Source organism: Ruditapes philippinarum, unplaced genomic scaffold (genome assembly GCF_026571515.1).
Source record: "Ruditapes philippinarum isolate M1 unplaced genomic scaffold, ASM2657151v2 ctg819_1_1_1_1, whole genome shotgun sequence".
NCBI classification, from domain to species: domain Eukaryota; kingdom Metazoa; phylum Mollusca; class Bivalvia; order Venerida; family Veneridae; genus Ruditapes; species Ruditapes philippinarum.
The window spans coordinates 30,522-50,266 of record NW_026851906.1 but is presented as its reverse complement, the minus strand read 5'-3'; the positions used below and the strand labels follow the sequence as shown (position 1 = coordinate 50,266).

The window sequence follows — 19,745 nt, the reverse complement described above, 5'->3', positions numbered from 1 at the left end:
ACCTACACTGTAGATCTAGTCACAATAACGTATCCATCAAATTTCAGCTTTATCACGGATTTATGTTACATAAATCCGTGGTTATAATTATAATATCAGTTACACCAGAGCTGTAAGCAATAAATAAATAAATAGAGGATATTGAATGAGTGTAAGTTCAATACTGAATTTATTGCACGAGTTGAATAAAATTATATTATGCGAGCCTCTGGCGAGCATAATATTATTTTATTCAACTCGTGCAATAAATTCAGTAATGAACTTACATGAATTTAATATTCTTTTTATCACAAACCCAAAATAAAGACCGTTTTAAGTGAAATAAGAGTCATTTTTCATTGACGCGTCTATAGTATAACGCTAACATTTAGCGCGTCTTTACACTATGTTTGTATAACGCTAATGACGTCACGTCAAAATATATGCACGGCCGTGCAATACCATATTTACGGAGTCGCAAAATCGGCACGGGTGTGTGATAAATAAATAAATCGTTTTCCGAGCGTGTTTCAGAAGGATTTAGCTCAATACAGGATTGGAGCAGTACCTCTAGACGCTTGCAGAAATCATGATCACAAAATAGACAAATATCGTTTTTTTCGCTGATTTTAACATTTTTCATGCATTATCATACATAAATCAGAGTGAAAAGATGAATTAGACCTATTAAAGTTCATTCCGTTGCGTAAAAAAGCAAGATTTTGGCATTTTACGATTCAAGCGCCTTGTCCGGTATTTACCGGAATACGGTATTTAGTGTGGTGCTCCAATCCTTTATTTGTCTCACTCGTTTCAGAAACATTAATTTTTAGTCTGTTTCACGTGCACGCCGTACACTATCTTTTCAAGCGCCCATTGACACAGACGTAGAGGACATCTGTTTTAGCATTATCAAGCTGCATTTATTTGAAGTCACCTTTGGCTCGGACCACACTAAATAGTTCACATGACATCATTATTGACTGAAGCTGTGAAAATTGAATTGGGTGGTAAGTTTTTTTATTTTAGACAAGAAATTCTATTGTTACTGGTTTTCGCGATGATGTTTTTAACAGTTTAATATTTTGAGTCTGACATTCCGTCTAATTTAAACACAAACGTCCATTGCATTATAATCTTGATCCGGATCACTGAACTGCTCATGTAGAAAATGCGATGATAACCTCAGGCCAACTATAAGAAACTCTTTAAAAAGGCTTAGATAGCTTACAACAGTTACAAATGGAAGTGGGGACTGAATTTGGACAAGGATTTCAAGTTCAACCTATACAACTGTAAAGAAATCAGGGGAAAACATTCTTTACCTACTAATTAATCTCTTCAATGGAACTACAAAAAGGCAGTTGCTAATAACCTAGTCCTTGACATTTATGTATCAAATTAGGCAAAGCCTATAAACGGTGGTCGGTTAAAAAATCGTTTATTTTTTAGTTTTAGAGGTGTCATTAGGTATTTCATGCACGACTTCCGTCACTCAGTATACTCGACAGATATTATTAATCCGAAAGTTGCAATTGTTCCTTATCGGAAGACCCTGTCTATTATCATTGAGTTACATTGTCATTGAAAATGGCGGCACACAAATAGAACTTCTGAGTAGAACTGACACTGAAAAACTGAAATTTCATTGATCAGTAAAGAATTCTATATATACTTTAATTGTTTTTTTTTATTCGATATTCTTTTAAATATACATGTGTAGTCTATACCTGTGCAACCAAAGCACGGACATGCAAAGCAAGCCTTTGACTTACCCGTATGATCTCTCATGGGTTGAGCACATTAACTTGGCGACCATAAAGGCAAACCAAACTGTTTCTTCTTTTTCCATTTTTTAAAAATCAACTCGGCTGTGGCATATATGATATAAATAAATGTCAATGGTGCAACAGTATGTTGAAACCTGAATTGTGATAAAAAGGAAAGATTTCAAATATTGATTCATTCAGAACAATTAAGTATATTTTTCATAAGCACATTTTAAAATTTGGTATGGAACAGTACTATTTGCTGTGACACAATGCAGTTATTATGTCACAAAATGACAATGATTTTTTTTTTAATTTTTGTTGTTATTTTATCCTTGAATAGGAATTTTCTCCTTGAAATATGGGGGGGAAAAACCCATACTTTTTGGATTTGGAACATGACCCAATATTGGTCTTCAATTAGCCTGGGTTCCAGTCTGTCGATTTTTTATGTGCTTCTGTTCGGAAAATCGACAGCCTGGGGAAATACAATTTTCGATCGAAGCGCCACCTAGTATACACCCGGAAAATTACGGGTGTTATTAAAGAACGATAATTCATGCAACAACAAACTAGTTTCTAAAAATAGAAACGGAATTTCCACGAAGTGATCCGAAGTTCAACGAACAGTTATGGAGCCTCGCTTTCAAAACACCATTTCCTATTAAAAACTAACACTCGTTGACAAAGCTTATTGCATGATAAGTGAATTTGATCAACAGGTGTGATTAGTTAAAGAAGATAAAGTGTGTGAGCATCAGATAATTGTGCTGGACTCAATTTATAATGGTAAATGGCGTCAAATTTTCAACATTTATCATCTTCGCCTCGATTTCGATTTAATCATGTTATTTGTTGGTCACGTGCTAATCGGTCTATTAATTAATAGGATTATCTTTAGTCGATAATTACATGGGAAACCCCGCAGGTTTCCCCAGGCGTTGATACTATCAAAACCAGAGATGTTGTGTTATCTATGACGATCGAGTATGAAAAAGCGCGTAAGTTATGAATAAATAAAAAAATATCAACGCCTGAATCCCAGGCTAGTCTTCAATATGCACCCCACTAATAACCCTATTTCATAACACAAATGTTATACTATAAGCTTTTAAAACCACTTACATCTGGATGGTAAAATGGGGTTAAAAATAAATTTTCAGGGAAACATTTAATACAGTAACAGATCAAGTTTTGTTTATTGTGTAAATCCATTATTATTGACCAGATGTGTTTCTTCTTTGGAGTCACAGTCTACTGCGTTACTAACACAGTAGCCAATATATAATAAATAGAAAAGATCCTTTTACCAACATGGTCATGTGTCATAACAGTGGTTCGGAGAAATCCTCAGATCCTGTATGCCAGGGATTTAGTGCAGAAATTATAACAAATAATAAAACCAAAGCAATTTATTTGCTTCCATCTATGTTTGATATAATCCTGGATTCTATATGTTACAGATCATAGAACTTTACTAACATTTCATTCCCGCAGTAAAATTGTTAAAATATAAACAGTTTAAAGTGACATTTCCCATTTAAGGGAGATTCTGTTATTTAAGTAGCTTGAGACAGTAAATATTTTCCTCTGGAGGCATGCTGCTTTAAAAAAGTTTGTGTACTCGTAGTGCTTCCATTCACAGACCAACATGTGTTCAGATTCCTAATTGAGAAGTTGAAAAAGTAAACATGTTCAGAAGACACACATTTAAATTTTCTTGTGAGTTGATTATCACTTGTCAGTATGCCAGATTTCTTTGTATTGTCAGATTCAGAAAAAAAAAAGAAAAAAACTGTACATGTCAAAACTACATGTAAAGTATCACTCAAATAGGTAGGGCCCACTCTGAAACTGTAATAGTTGTCAGTCTGACAGGCATGTATAAAAGATTTGGGTGTTATTTGTAAATGTTTACATGTATTTACATTATATTATGTCAATCATAAATTGTAAAATGAGATATGTTAATTTCAGTGTCATATACTTTCAGCAACAGAGAGATGGCCGGACAATGTGAAACTGTTTCAACAATACCAAGGTAATCAAGTTACTTATTTGAAGTTTTATTGTTCTAATAACATTTTATTACAGAAGTTATGTAACTTATAACTTGTGAAACTTGGTAGGGGCATGGTCAGTAGAAAACGCCTATGTGTTCTATGAGGTCTTCATATAATTCAAAACTTCCAATATTTTAGCATTATGTCTGCCCAACTTTGTTTTCTCAAAGCTCTTTTGTATGATATAGATGAATAGATTAATACATAAATGATTTCTATGTTTATAGTTGAACAAATTACATTCCATGATTTCTATGTTTATAGTTGAACAAATTACATTCCATGATTTCTATGTTTATAGTTGAACAAATTACATTCCATGATTTCTATGTTTATAGTTGAACAAATTACATTCCATGATTTCTATGTTTATAGTTGAACAGATTACATTCCATGTTTTCCATGTTTATAGTGGAACAGATTACATTCCACGATTTCTATGTTTATAGTTGAACAGATTACATTCCATGATTTCTATGTTTATAGTTGAACAAATTACATTCCATGATTTCTATGTTTATAGTTGAACAAATTACATTCCACGATTTCTATGTTTATAGTTGAACAAATTACATTCCATGATTTCTATGTTTATATTTGAACAAATTACATTCCATGATTTCTATGTTTATATACAAATTACATTCCACGATTTCTATGTTTATAGTTGAACAAATTGCATTTCATGAATGATGATTTCTATGTTTATATTTGAACAGATTACATTTCATGATTTCTATGTTTATAGTTGAACAGATTACATTCCCTGACTATGCTGCATGTCTGAGTGTTAAGACATACCTTCACATGTGTGGACTGAAGTTTACAACAGAGCTTAAAATAAATGCAGAGGAGATGTCACCTTCAGGTAAACTTACGCAAAATTATCTATTGTATATAGCATGAACTTTTTTTAAAAATTCTTTTAATTCAATTAAATTCTATGACCACAATTTGAAAAATTCCACTCATCTGCTCATACTTACAAAAAGAATCTGAGGTATTGGGAAAGAAAAATGTAGCCTGTTTGTTTGATAGGATAAGTGAAAAATCTATGAAGAAGAAGACCACTGTAATTAAAATTTTTTAGATGTGTTTATATTTCACAATGGAAAACTTGAAACCAAGTGGGTATGCTTGGATATGTATGAAAATGGGCACTGTATAAACCACTGATGGGTGCCTCCGAATCATGATCCTTTCTACAATTTATACAGGGCGTGTTTTATACATACTTGCCATCTGATTGGTTTTTTGGTTTTTGTTCATTAATTTAAGCATATGAAATAAGTTCATTTCAGGGCCTTTATTTAACTGCATCAAATTGATTAATGAGGTTCTATTACAGTTTACTGAAGTATATCTAAGACACTGAGTGAAATGTTTATGAAATGTTTAAAAGAGTTTATGAATGCAGCCTCTGCTTTTAATTTACAATATTCAATTAGAATTAAAAATTAAGTGATTTCAGTATTACATGTAATACAATTGAACAGTGTCTATTCTGTGTCTCACATTATTCTTGTCTCTGAATTAAATGAGATTTTACTTACTAGATATTTTAAAATTAGCAGTCTTATTATACCCCCATGAAGGAAGTTTAGGGGGGCAATATTATAGGAGTCAGCTTGTCGGTCGGTGATCGCCTAGTCGGTCGGTCCACTTCATGGTTTCTGGACGAAAACTAGAGTTTAGAATTAAGTATTGTTATCAAAGTTACTCAGTCAAAATACACAAAAACAACACATATTTCTTTAATCTTTACTAGTTTCGACTGTTGTCTTTATCAGAATAACGGACAAAGTACAGTTTATTTGACGTCACGTCCGTTAGGACGCCAACGTCAACGTGACAAATTTGCGCAAAAACGTGAATGTAAAGTAATTAACAAATAGATATGGATCAAAAAGAGAGTATGTTTCATAGTAATCAAACTTACTATAATATAGCAACCTTATGTGGAAACCCCAGTTGGTATTGCATTTCAAGACCCCCTGGGGTCAAGGTCTCTGTTACTAAAAATAGGAAAATGGTTTACAGACAAGAACTAGAGTTAGGAACGAGATATTGTAATTAAACTTGATGTATTGCAAGCTTTTATGAAGAGCCTGTTTGAGATTGCTATCAATTGAAATAATTTTTTGTAGACAGTTGATACTTAATTTACTATCGGATGAGTTAACATTTTTAGCTCGACTTTTTTTTTTTGAAAAAAAAAAGTAGAGGTATTGCTATAGTCGCGACGCCGTTGCCGTTGTCGTCCGCAAACTTGTACCTGGGTCATAACTTTTTTATTTCTTGGTGTATTGTCTTCATACTTGGCCACAACAACCTTTGGGACAAAACCTTTCAGTAGACCACACTAACCTTGACCTTCATCCATAAATGACCTTGACCTTCAAGGTTAAAAGTCCAAATTTTGCTTGTTCATGCTGTTATTGGCTGTAACTTTGTTATTATGCCCCCACTTCGAAGAAGAGGGGGTATATTGCTTTGCACTTGTCGGTCCGTTGGTCGTCGGTCCGTAGACCAAATGGTTTCCGAGTGATAACTAAAGAACCCTTAGGCCTAGGAACTTCAAACTTGGTATGGTGATTGGTCATGACCAGTAGATGACCCCTATTGATTTTGGGGTCAAGGGGTCAAAGGTCAAGGTCACATTGACTTTGTAAGCAAAAACGGTTTCTGATCAATAACTAAAGAACCCTTAGGCCTAGGAACTTCAAACTTAATATGGTGATTGGTCATGATCAGTAGATGACCCCTATTGATTTTGGGGTCAAGTGGTCAAAGGTCAAGGTCACATTGACCTCTTAGGTAAAAACGGTTTCCGATCAATAACTAAAGAACCCATAGGCCTAGGAACTTCAAACTTGGTATGGTGATTGGTCATGACCAGCAGATGACCCCTACCGATTTTGGGGTTAAGGGGTCAAAGGTCAAGGTCACATTGACCTTTTAGGTAAAAATGGTTTCTGATCAATAACTAAAGAACCCTTAGGCCTAGGGACTTCAAACTTGATATGGTGATTTGTTATGATCAATAGATGACCCCTATTGATTTTGGGTCAAGGGGTCAAAGGTCAAGGTCACATTGACTTCTTAGGTAAAAAGGGTTTCCGATCAATTAACTAAAGAACCCTTAGGCCTAGGAACTTCAAACTTGGTATGGTGATTGGTCATGACTAGCAGATGACCCCTATTGTATATTTTTGGGTTAAGGGGTCAAAGGTCAAGGTCACATTGACCTTGTTAGTAAAAACGGTTTCTGATCAATAACTAAAGAACGCTTAGACCTAGCAACTTCAAACTTGGTATAGTGATTGGTCATGACCAGCAGATGACCCCTATTGATTTTGGATTAAAGGTCAAGGTCACATTGACCTTGTTGGTAAAAACGGTTTCCAATCAATAACTTAAGAACGCTTAGGCCTAGAAACTTCAAACTTGGTATGATAATTGGTCATGGCCAGCAGATGACCCCTATTGATTTTGGGGTCAAGGGGTCCAAGGTCAAGGTCACATTGACTTTGTAGGTAAAAACGGTTTCCGATCAATAACTAAAGAACGCTTAGGCCTAGGAACTTCAAACTTGATATGATGATTGGTCATGACCAGTAGATGACCCCTTTTGATTTTGGGATCAAGGGGTCAATCTCATATTGACCCTGTACTTAATGACCAGTAACTCAACAACTCAAGTTGCCTTGGTTGATATTTTTATATTGAACTAAAAAAACTTTTGGTAAACACATTTGAAGGTCTTATGTAATATAACAACTTGGCTGTTATTAATGAGGCCTACATGATTCATAAAATTTATGCATATATTATTTGGTAAGATTTGTAATAACTTAAATTGCTGCACACAACCTATGGGGTCACAATAATTATTACCTTGTGACTAGACATGACCAGAAGATACTAGATAACCCTTATTAATTGTTTGTTCACTGGGTCAGAAGTCATGCATAATAACCTGATCACATGACTAATTGGCTGCTGATAGGGGGCATACATGTTTTACAAACATATCTTGTTTTTGAATGGATTGTCTTCAAACTTGAACATAATAATCTTCAAGGATATCCCTTAAAAATAATCCGAGAGACCTTGACCTTCACTCATAAATGACCTTGACTTTGAATGTCAAATTATTGAAATTTTATTTTTTTTGGCTATTATTGGCTATAACTTTGTTATTTTTGAATGGATTGTCTTCAAACTTGAACATAATAATCTTCAAGGTTAACCCTTATAAATAACCAGACAGACCTTGACCTTCACTCATTATTGACCTTGACCTTTTCATTGTTTTTGCTGTAACTGGCTGTAACTTTGCTATTATTGAAGGGATCACCTTCATATTATAACAGAACATACTAAAGGACAAGACCTTGTCACCACCACATGTCACCACCAGCACGTGACACCACCAGCAAATGACTTCACCATGTGACTCCACCTCGTGACACCACCACATGACTCCACCACGTGACTCCACCATGTGACTCCACCACATGACTCCACCCAAGAATCCACCACGTGACTCCACCACGTGACTCCACCATGTGACTCCACCCAAGAATCCACCACGTGACTCCACCATGTGACTCCACCCTGGACTCCAAAACGTGACACCACCACATGACTCCACCACGTGACTCCACCACATGACTCCACCAGGTGACACCACCACGTGACACCACCATGTGACTCAACCACGTGACACCACCATGTGACTCCATCACGTGACTCCACCACTTAACACCACCACGTGAGACCACCATGTGACTCCACCACGTGACTCCACCACATGACTCCACCACGTGACACCACCACATGACTCCACCACATGACTCCACCACGTGACACCACCATGTGACTCCACCACGTGACTCAATCAGGTGACACAACCACGTGATTCCACCACGTGACTCCACACGGTGACTACATCACGTCTCCCTCCACGTGACTCCACCAAGTGACACCACGTGTATCTATTTTTAGAATTTTCTATTGATAGAATTGCGTGTTTCTATTTATAGAATTGCGTGTTTCTATTTATATATATATAATAGTTTATATATACAAATATATAGACAAAACTAATGTGACAAAATAGACCGATTAATTTTATAAAAAGGAAACGTTAAGATTTTGTTCAAACATTCTTTTGTTTGCTTTTAGAGAAAGTAAAAGTCGAGCATTGCCCCCGCCTGGCGGTGGCTCTTGTTCTTCAGACCACTTATTTTAAGTCAAAGTTGCTGTATTAATCACCTTCAGTGATAGGTCTAGTTTTAAGTCAAGTCTGTTATCATATCTAAGGTCAGGGAAAATATTTATTTTTTCTTTTCAGTACATTAATACTGATATCAGTTATGTTTTTATTTAATTTCAGGACGTGTTCCATTTATTCAGGTTGGACCATTCCTGGTATCTGAGATGGAACCGATTATAGCTTGTGTCCAAACAAGGGTAAATTACATTTTTGATTTTAATGGAATATACATTTGTTATATCAAAGGTTTTGTTAATAAATCAATGAACTTGAATAATTGAATGAAATTAATTTTAATGTTTAATTGCTTTAAAATCTCTGGTTACTGTCTACAGGCCTAGGTCAATAGTGAGAGAATCAGATTTGTAATTCAGGGTTGCTGGTTCAATCCTTGGTCAAGGCAAAATTCTCTGCAACAATTTTAATTCCGGACATTGAGTCTGATGGTCATTCGTTTCTCCTGGCTGATTCACAGCTTATCACATGCTAAGAAATTGGTAACTACTGGTTATTAGTCCCCTACCGGTTTAACCGGAGGGGACTTTAGGTTTACCCTCCGTCTGTCCGTCCGTCTGTCTGTCAGTCTGTCAGTCCGTCCGTGCACAAAACTGGATCCCGCGATAACGCAAAAAGTACTGAAAATATTTTTATGAAACTTTATATATAGATAGATGGCAGTATGGAGATTATGCACGTCTTGTTATGCCCCCGCCATGTAATGGCCGGGGCATATAGTGTTACCCTGTTCCGTCATTCCGTCCTTCCGTCCTTCCATCCTTCCATCATTCTGTCATTCCGTCATCATCAGTTTCCGTTCATTATCTTCAGAACGGTTGGACATATTCAACTCAAATTTGACATATGGATATGTCATGAGAAAATACAGGTCAAGTTCGAATTTGGTCATGGTTCGATGATTTTTGGCAGAGTTATGCCCCTTTTACTTTGAAAATAATATGAAATTTCAGTTTCCGTTCATTATCTTAAGAACGGTTGGACACATTCAATTCAAACTTTGACATATGGATATGTCATGAGAAAATACAGGTCAAGTTCGAATTTGGTTATGGTTCGATGATTTTTGGCAGAGTTATGCCCCTTTTACTTTGAAAAAAATATGAAATTTTCAGTTTCCGTTTATTATCTCCCCAATGGTACAACACAATCAACTCAAACTTGACATATTGATATGTCATGAAAAAATACAGGTCAAGTTCAAATTTGGTCATGGTTCGATGATTTTTGGCAGAGTTATGCCCCTTTCACTTTGAAAATAATATGAAATTTTCAGTTTCCGTTCATTATCTCCCTCAAGGTACAACACATTCAACTCAAACGTGACATATGGATGCGTCAAAGGAATGCGCAGGTCAAGTTCAAATTTGGTCATGGTTCAATGATTTTTGGCAGAGTTATGCCCCTTTCACTTTGAAAGTAATATGAAATTTTCAGTTTCCGTTTATTATCTCCCCAATGGTACAACACAATCAACTCAAACTTGACATATTGATATGTCATGAAAAAATACAGGTCAAGTTCAAATTTGGTCATGGTTCAATGATTTTTGGCAGAGTTATGCCCCTTTCACTTTGAAAATAATATGAAATTTACAGTTTCTGTTCATTATCTACCCAACAGTGTCACATATTCAACTTTAATTTGACATATGGATATGTCAAAGGAATGGGCAGGTCAAGTTGGAATTTGGTCATGGTTTGACGATTTTTTTGGCAGAGTTATGTCCCTTTCACTTTGAAAATAATATAGATACATCTTAGGAATAAGCAGTTTTAGTTGGAATTTGGTCATGGTTCAATGATTTTAGACAAACTTATCTTTCCTGAATGTTGGAAAAATTTTGAACTTTCAGTTTCACTACTCATTCTTTTAGCCATTATTTTGGCTACAAATATGCAATATGCTATTTCTAAAAGGTTAAGACTGAATAATTTCAGTGCTTTGAACATTGTATGGAAATGGTTTGTGTTAACATTGAAAAGTTTTAAGGGCTTTGAACTTAAAATGAAAAAAATAATTAATGCACCATCTGAAATTTTGGCTGCATGCGGGGGCATCCGTGGCATGATGACACATTTCTAGTTTTTTTTCTTCCTATGTTGAAAATTCTGGTTGCTATGGCAACAAATAGTCTGAAAATATGGCAAATTTAACACATAAACTGGATCCAGTGATAACTCAAAAAGTACTGAAAATATTTTTATGAAACTTGAAATATGGGTAGATGGCAGTCTGGAGATTATGCACATTTTTTTCTTTTCTATGTTGAAAATTCTGGTTGCTATGGCAACAAATAGCCTGAATTTCAAGATTTCTGATTTAAATTTTTCAGCTTTTTCACTATAAGTTTTTTATTTCTTAAGGTGTTTACTTCAGACTTTAAATATAAGTTTCTTGTCATCAACCACATCATATGTGACAAGGTTTACAACTCTAGCACAAAAATTATCAGTATTACCTCCCTTGAACTTAGAATTTTAATGAAAAAAATGTTGTCTTTTTTAAATAACTTCTTTATTTCCTAATGTATCTACTTCAAACTTCATATATATGTTTCTTATTATCAATCAACATTTTTGAGAAGGTTTTTAACTCTAGCAAGATTATTTCAAGAATTATCTCCTCCTTGAACTTAGATTTTTTTCGAGAAATTTGTATTTTTCACTCCAACTTCTTCATTTCTTATAGGATTTACTTTAAAATCCCACATCGTAATAATATGACAAGGTTGTATAAACATAATTTCCTTACTAGGCAGGGAAACTTAACACATAACTGTGATATAGACAAACTTTGAACTCAAAAGATATAAGTTCATTCATGTCATTCATTCACTGGTAAAATTGAATGGCCAATGGCCCATCAGAATGTTGCTGGGGTTCTAACCGGTAGGGGACTTATGGATTGCTTGCAATCAGAGCTGCATCAGTACTAAGGGTGTAGTACTTCAGTACCAGTACCAGTACTTGGCAAATTATGCAGTACCATTACCAGTACCAGTACTAGATTTTAGCTCGGTACTGCAGTATCAGTACTTTTTTTTGGTGAAGTATTTAAGTATCAGTACCATTACTTTTATATATTCATCAAAGTTTGAATAAATACAGTCTCAAACAAATAATTGCAAGTATTATTCAGCAAAGAAATAAAATCATTTACTTTAAAGTTAACATAACATATTTACAACTTTATGGTTTTAACATACTTTTTACAAACAATATTTACAACATATATTCATGTCATATCTAATTGTTTAGTAACCAGTCAAGTGTATAAATACAACGCAAACATCTTTCATTTAAAACACAACAGTCTTTTGTTGCCTTTCACACCTCTGTTCAATTTATACCAAAGTAAATGACAACTTTTTATGGTGCTAACAATGTCACTTTTTTCACTTGAAATGGGATTATGTAGAATAGAAGAAATTAATTACTGTTTATTTTGCTCTTTTACTAGTAAATACAAAGTAATGATTTTAATAAGGATATTTTAGGGTAAAGAGTTATTGAGTCTGTTTATTAACTTAAAGTCTTTGGTGCTTTTTATGATGAATACTATGTTAACATTTGAAGGAATATTGCAGCAAATTATCTTTAGATTTGATAACTTACTTTTTCACAAAAATAAAATATAGTTAATGTAATTTACAGCTTTATTTTATGAGGAAAATTGATGCTATTTTTAATTTCTATCAAACCAAAAGTACTGGGTAATGCAGTAGCAGTACCACTTTTTATACCCCCGCACAACAAAGTTGTAAGGGGGGTATACTGGAATCAGCTTGTCCGTCTGGCTGTCCGTCCGGCCGTCGGTTTTTTCTTGTCCGCCCAATAACTTAAGATTCCTTTGACCCTTAGTCTTCATATTTGGCATGGAGGTTAGTCATGATTAGAAGATGACCCCTATTGATTTTGAGGTCACTAGGTCAAAGTCACAGGGGCCTTGACTTCAAAAAGCTTGTCCGCCCAATAACTTAAGATTCCTTTGACCCTTAGTCTTCATATTTGGCATGGAGGTTAGTCATGATTAGTAGATGACCCCTATTGATTTTGAGGTCACTAGGTCAAAGGTCAAGGTTACAGGGGCCTTGACTTCAAAAAGCTTGTCCGCCCAATAACTTAAGATTCCTTTGACCTACAGTCTTCATATTTGGCATGGAGGTTAGTCATGATTAGTAGATGACCCCTATTGATTTTGAGATCACTAGGTCAAAGGTCAAGGTCACAGGGGCCTTGACTTCAAAAAGCTTGTCTGCCCAATAACTTAAGATTCCTTTGACCTACAGTCTTCATATTTGGCATGGAGGTTAGTCATGATTAGTAGATGGCCCCTATTGATTTTGATGTCACCAGGTCAAAGGTCAAGGTCACAGGGGCCTTGTCTTCAAAAAGCTTGTCAGTCCAATAACTTAAGATTCCTTTGACCTACAGTCGTCATATTTGGCATGGAGGTTAGTCATGATTAGTAGATGACCCCTATTGATTTTGAGGTCAGCAGGTCAAAGGTCAAGGTCACAGGGGCCTTGTCTTCAAAAAGCTTGTCAGTCCAATAACTTAAGATTCCTTTGACCTACAGTTGTCATATTTGGCATGGAGGTTAGTCATGATTAGTAGATGACCCCTATTGATTTTGAGGTCAGCAGGTCAAAGGTCAAGGTCACAGGGGCCTTGTCTTCAAAAAGCTTGTCAGTCCAATAACTTAAGATTCCTTTGACCTACAGTTGTCATATTTGGCATGGAGGTTAGTCATGATTAGTAGATGACCCCTATTGATTTTGTGGTCAGCAGGTCAAAGGTCAAGGTCACAGGGACTTTGACTTCAAAAACTTTGTCTGCCCAATAACTTTAGATTCCTTTGACCCACAGTCTTCATATTTGGCATGGATGTTGATCATGATTAGTAGATGACCCCTTTTGATTTTGAGGTCACTGGATCAAATGTCAAGGTCATAGGGACTCTGACTTCAAAAAGTTTGTCTACCAATTAACTTAAGATTCCTTTGACCCACAGTCTTCATATTTGGTATGGATGTTGATCATGACTATAAGGTGACCCCTATTGATTTTGAGGTCACTGTGTCAAAGGTCAAGGTCACAGGGACCTTGACAAAAAAAAAGCTTTTCTTCTCAATTGCTAAAGAATGTCCTGTCCGCAATGTATTGATTTTGACATTTGAAGCGTGTAGAATACATAACTTAGCAATGCACTGTTTTAGTAACCTCAGATTTGGCAGGGAGGTTGTCCTTGAGCTCTAAATGGCCACTGTTTATTCTGACAAAGTGGTATGCGGGGGTATTCAAGCCATGATAGTGGCAGTTCTAGTTAAGACAGTAATGCAGTACCAGTACCAGTAGTAGCAAAATTTTGTAAGAGTAATTCAGTATCAGTACCAGTACTTGCAAAATTGCTGCAGTACGTACTGCAGTACCAGTACCAGTACCAGTAATGCAGCTCTGCTTGCAATACTATGATAATTGCTTGTTTATCCAGGAAAGGCGGTAATTTAAGTGGACTGAATGCTGAGATATGACTAAAAATTTGTTAAGAAATGTAGTAAAAGATAAACAAACACGTATGGTAACATAAAAGAGTTATATAGGTATAATGTATTTTTTATCTGCTTTTCCTGAGAGAACTATCTACAAATGTGTTAACTTTAGATTTTATACTTGTTTGCAGGGTTTTTTATTGAGTTCAGAGTTGACGGACATCCACAAGTCTGAGTTGAAAGCTTATATGGCATTAATAGGGAACACCTTGGTCAATGCGGAACATTACCTGGCATGGTTGAATAAAGATGTTTCAGAGGAGGTGATATAGTTTTATTTTGTGATACATGATTTGATTGCTTTGTAAATCTTTACATTGAATTAATTAAATTCTGCTTAATGTATTTTCTGTATTTTTCCTATTAAACACCCCCTGGTGCTTGCATTTTTTAAGGGGGGGGGGGCTAATAAGAAATATAAGAAATGTGCTTTAAAATATTCTTATTAAAGATACAATTTTGTCATGGTTCAATGATTCAGTTATGAAATTGTTGTGGGGGTCGCTAATAAGATGGTGGGGTAGGGTTGGAGGGCATAAAATGGAAACAATATGATATTTGTTTTCCATGTTAGTTATACTGCAAAGAAATTTTGTTATATTCTGCTAAAATACTATTTTATTGAAAGAACATTTTTAGCTCGACTATTCGCAGAATAATCGAGCTAATGCAGTCACCCATTTGTCGGCGTCGGCGTCCCTGTGGTTAAGTTTTTGTATGTAAGCTGGTATCTCCATAACTACTGAAGGGAATGGATTGAAACTTCACACACTTGTTCTCTGTGATTATCTAAGATGATTGGCACAAGTCCCATAACTCTGATTTGCTTTTTTTCATAATTATGCCCCTTTTTCGACTTAGAAATTCTTGGTTAAGTTTTTGTATGTAAGCTGGTATCTCCATAACTACTGAAGGGAATGGATTGAAACTTCACACACTTGTTCTCTGTGATTATCTAAGATGATTGGCACAAGTCCCATAACTCTGATTTGCTTTTTTTCATAATTATGCCCCTTTTTTGACTTTGAAATTCTTGGTTAAGTTTTTGTATGTAAGCTGTTATCTCCATAACTACTGAAGGGAATGGATTGAAACTTCACACACTTGTTCTCTTTGATTATCTAAGATGATTGGCACAAGTCCCATAACTCTGATTTGGTTTTTTTTTTATAATTATGCCCCTTTTTCGACTTAGAAATTCTTGGTTAAGTTTTTGTATGTAAGCTGGTATCTCCATAACTACTGAAGGGAATGGATTGAAACTTCACACACTTGTTCTCTGTGATTATCTAAGATGATTGGCACAAGTCCCATAACTCTGATTTGCTTTTTTTCATAATTATGCCCCTTTTTCGACTTAGAAATTCTTGGTTATGTTTTTGTATGTAAGCTGTTATCTCCATAACTACTGAAGGGAATGGATTGAAACTTCACACACTTGTTCTCTGTGATTATCTAAGATAATTGGCACAAGTCCCATAACTCTGATTTGCTTTTTTACATAATTATGCCCCTTTTTGGACTTAGAAATTCTTGGTTAAGTTTTTGCGTGTAAGCTGGTATCTCCATAACTACTGAAGGGAATGGATTGAAACTTCACACACTTGTTCTCTGTGATTATCTAAGATAATTGCCACAAGTCCCATAACTCTGATTTGCTTTTTTACATAATTATGCCCCTTTTTCGACTTAGAAATTCTTGGTTAAGTTTTTGCATGTAAGCTGGTATCTCCATAACTACTGAAGGGAATGTATTGAAACTTGAAGAGTTTGTACCTTTTCGGACAATTTATGTATTCATATAGGTAAGCATTATTATACTCAATGAAACACCCTTGTGACAAATTTTCGAATAGTCGAGCGTATCTGTCCTCCGACAGTTCTTGTTATTACTATGATTATCATTTTGCTTTCAGTTCTTTCATTCAATTTTATTTCTTTTCATTCTAAATGTGAGATACTGCAACATTTTTTGAAGATATATAAATGTAAAGAAATCCTGTGATGTTTTTTTAATCAAGGTAACTGAACTACTGAAATTTTATGATTAATTTTCACAAGTAAATTAAAATTATAAACTGTGAACTTTTTTCTCAGGTTATTATACCCAGATTCCTAATTAAACAGTTATGTTTTGTTCTCAGGTAACAAAACCTAGATATGGCAGTATGCATCCTTGGCCACTAAATAAACTTCTGCCGTGGAAGAAACAGCGTGAAGTGAAGCAGCGTCTTGCTGGTCTTGAATGGGCGGAAAAAACATTTGACGAGGTATATAATGATCGTGTTTTTTTTCTTGTTTTTTGTTTTTGTTTTTTGTTAATAACAAAATTATTTTATTTTGGTTCATTTTATTGATGATATTGGTATCTTATTTTCAATGAATGTTGATTGTTGGATAATTATTAAAACAGTTGTTCCAAAGCCAAGGTGTTTTAGCTTCACTGTTCGAAGAAACTGGGAGAGCTAAAATTGTACTCACCCTTGCGTTGGCATCTTACTTTGGTTAAGTTTTAGCAGTTATTAAGGAAGAATGTACATGTATGTCAAGTTATGGGCAAGTTTGTTTTGTTTGTATGTTTATTGTTTTTCTTATATACATGTATCTTATATAATTGTTTCTCGTCATTGTAAACAGTTTATAATTATACATGAAATGACATTGTAAGGTGCTGTTTAGGATGCCCTAGACCCTTCACCATCGTATGACAAGGACAATAAAAAAAATAAGAATGTATGTCATATGATCACAGTGCTGTGTTAAACTCTTCTTCATAATATCACACTCTAGTATATTTACATCTATTTTAGAAACATGTTACTCAGAAATAATGGTATAACAACCTTACAAATTGCTCATGGGCAACATATTTAAATAAGTTATTTCTTCTTGCCTTTATCAGGTATGTGATGAAGTATTGACATGCTGTCAGGCTCTATCAGAAAGACTCGATAAACAAGACTTTTTCTTTGGGAAAAGGTAAGTTTTATGGATAAACTGAACTAAACTTTGGATAGAGCTTAAAGCGGCCTTCAGTTTTTCTAAAGGTTAAATATGTTATTTTTAGGTACATGTAAATGATTTCATATATTATTGCCAATTCAAAAAAATTAATGTGGAAAAAGAAATTTGCTGACGATAAAATACATAAAGAATAAGGAAACCACTTGATACCTCTAATCTACGGGTCTGCTCTCTATATTGAAATAAGTAAAGCTGAACATTCGTTTCCCGATTTTTTATTTTTAGAAACGAAAATCATTGACACGTTATAAATAGCTCTCTGAACACAGTTTTAAAGAAGGCTTAACAGTAATATGATGCACTTTTTCAAGATAAAATTACTGAAATATATAGTTTGAAAGAATACAGAATTGTTGGGTTTTTTCAACAGAAAGTAAAAGCTGAAAGTTGCTTTAATTTAAAAGATAAACCAGACAGTTTCTTTTGAAAGGGGGATGATTTTTGTTTAGATAAAAAAGCCTTTAATGACTTTGAAAATTGTTAAAGGCGCATAATACCATGCCTAATAAATGAGTAATATTTTTCTTTAAAAGAGACAAGCATATGTTACAGAATGGCTTTAAAGCATAGTAGACGCTTATCATTCGATGTTCGCAGTGCTGAATGTGAAATGATTTCTCATATAGGTAGAAAATTAAGAAGTAGAATTTTTAATTTCATACAATATACAAAATCACTATAATTGTACTTAATGCTTAAATGCGAAAGATTAGCTTCAGCTAAGTTATTGAGGAATTCTTTTTCTTGCATATCATAACAGGATACCAAAAATAAAGTTATTTGTAAATGAAATAATAGCATTTTTGAGATAAATGGGCCTTTAAGCATTATAAACTGTATTTTCACTTTGGGAAAAAGTAAATTGAATATATGTAGGTCTTTTTTCAAAGAGTAGATTATGATTTGTGCCCCCAAAAAAAATAGGCACTAGAGAACTTGAATCTTTTAATGTAAATTATAGTGTTACATAAGTTTTGAATGGTAAAATGAAGCAAGATATTTGTATCTTTATCACAAGTTATTGATGGTTATGTCTGACATGTAATAGAAGAAAGAGCATTGAAACATGAGGTTATCTGATGTGCAATGAGGGCATGGAGGGGGCGTGGCCCCAGATCCCCACATTAAAAAATCAAACCTCCAGTGTAGTAAATGCTCTATATGTATTCTTTTTCAATTTTTCCGTTTTTATTTCAGACCTACAGAATTAGATGCACTGGTATTCGGACATCTATTTACATTGTTGACCACTGATCTGCCAAACAGAGAATTTGCGTTGATCATTCAAAGATTTGATAACCTTGTGCAATTTTGTGACCGCGTGGACCGAAAATACTATAAAAATTTAAATAATGATTACTGAATGAAACTGATTTTTACATTTTTTATTACAAGGATTACTTGTGTTCATTTTGTGATAATTTTTTACCTTCTATACTTATGTATACTTAAAGACTAAGTCATGCATGTGTGGCACAAATAAATATTAGTAAAAGAATAGTGTGTTACAGAAGGTTTTGTCCAATGACTTTATTCTAACCTGTATTCTTAGAGGCACTGACTTTGTGTCACTGTGGCCACATGGTTTTAGTAGCTGGCTTTAAACCTGTTGAACATTTCCTATTTGGGTTCGAACCTAGAAACGAACAAATAATTTTATGTTTTTTTAGGTAAGCACACTTGTTCTAACCAGATGCTCATTTATGATTAGGCGATGACTATGACAGATTTGTTTAAGCTTTGACTTTCAGTTGCTTTCTCCTTCCTGCTGGTGTTTTGAACCACGGACTTTAATTACATATAAATCCCTGTTTGAGCCCTACTTCCCTATCTTCCCCAGTGACTGAGTTTTTATAGAAAGATGTTGCTTCTACTCATGTGCTCACTTTGGCCCGACAAAATGTACGGGGGTGTACCATAGGTCTTCCTCTACCAGGAAGACTTGAATGTCTCATTAGATGGAGTTCATGTTGTTTAAATGTTAACCAAAATAGAAAGAAAAAAATATATGACAAAGTAATACCATCATGAAAATTTTCAATGTCATATTTTCAATACTA

The 19,745-nt window shown here is 34.6% G+C and overlaps 1 protein-coding gene across 1 annotated transcript; it reads left to right on the top strand.

Moving 5' to 3' along the window:
- Window positions 1-830: 830 nt before the first annotated feature.
- Window positions 831-19,183, top strand: LOC132742375 (metaxin-2-like). Its single transcript, XM_060730761.1, has 8 exons — window positions 831-989; window positions 3,742-3,789; window positions 4,560-4,679; window positions 9,213-9,289; window positions 14,793-14,924; window positions 16,806-16,931; window positions 17,564-17,640; window positions 18,883-19,183. Exons 1-8 carry the CDS (start codon window positions 947-949, stop codon window positions 19,046-19,048), a joined length of 789 nt encoding a protein of 262 aa, XP_060586744.1. The 5' UTR covers window positions 831-946; the 3' UTR covers window positions 19,049-19,183.
- The last annotated feature ends 562 nt before the right edge of the window (window positions 19,184-19,745 follow it).

Bases quoted from the DNA above. Each gene is read 5' to 3' on its own strand.
- LOC132742375 (XM_060730761.1), top strand. From the start codon at position 947: ATGACATCATTATTGACTGAAGCTGTGAAAATTGAATTGGGTG. The intron at 14,925-16,805 runs GTGATATAGTTT...TTTTGTTCTCAG, and splicing joins ATAAAGATGTTTCAGAGGAG to GTAACAAAACCTAGATATGG. The intron at 17,641-18,882 runs GTAAGTTTTATG...TTTTTATTTCAG, and splicing joins GACTTTTTCTTTGGGAAAAG to ACCTACAGAATTAGATGCAC.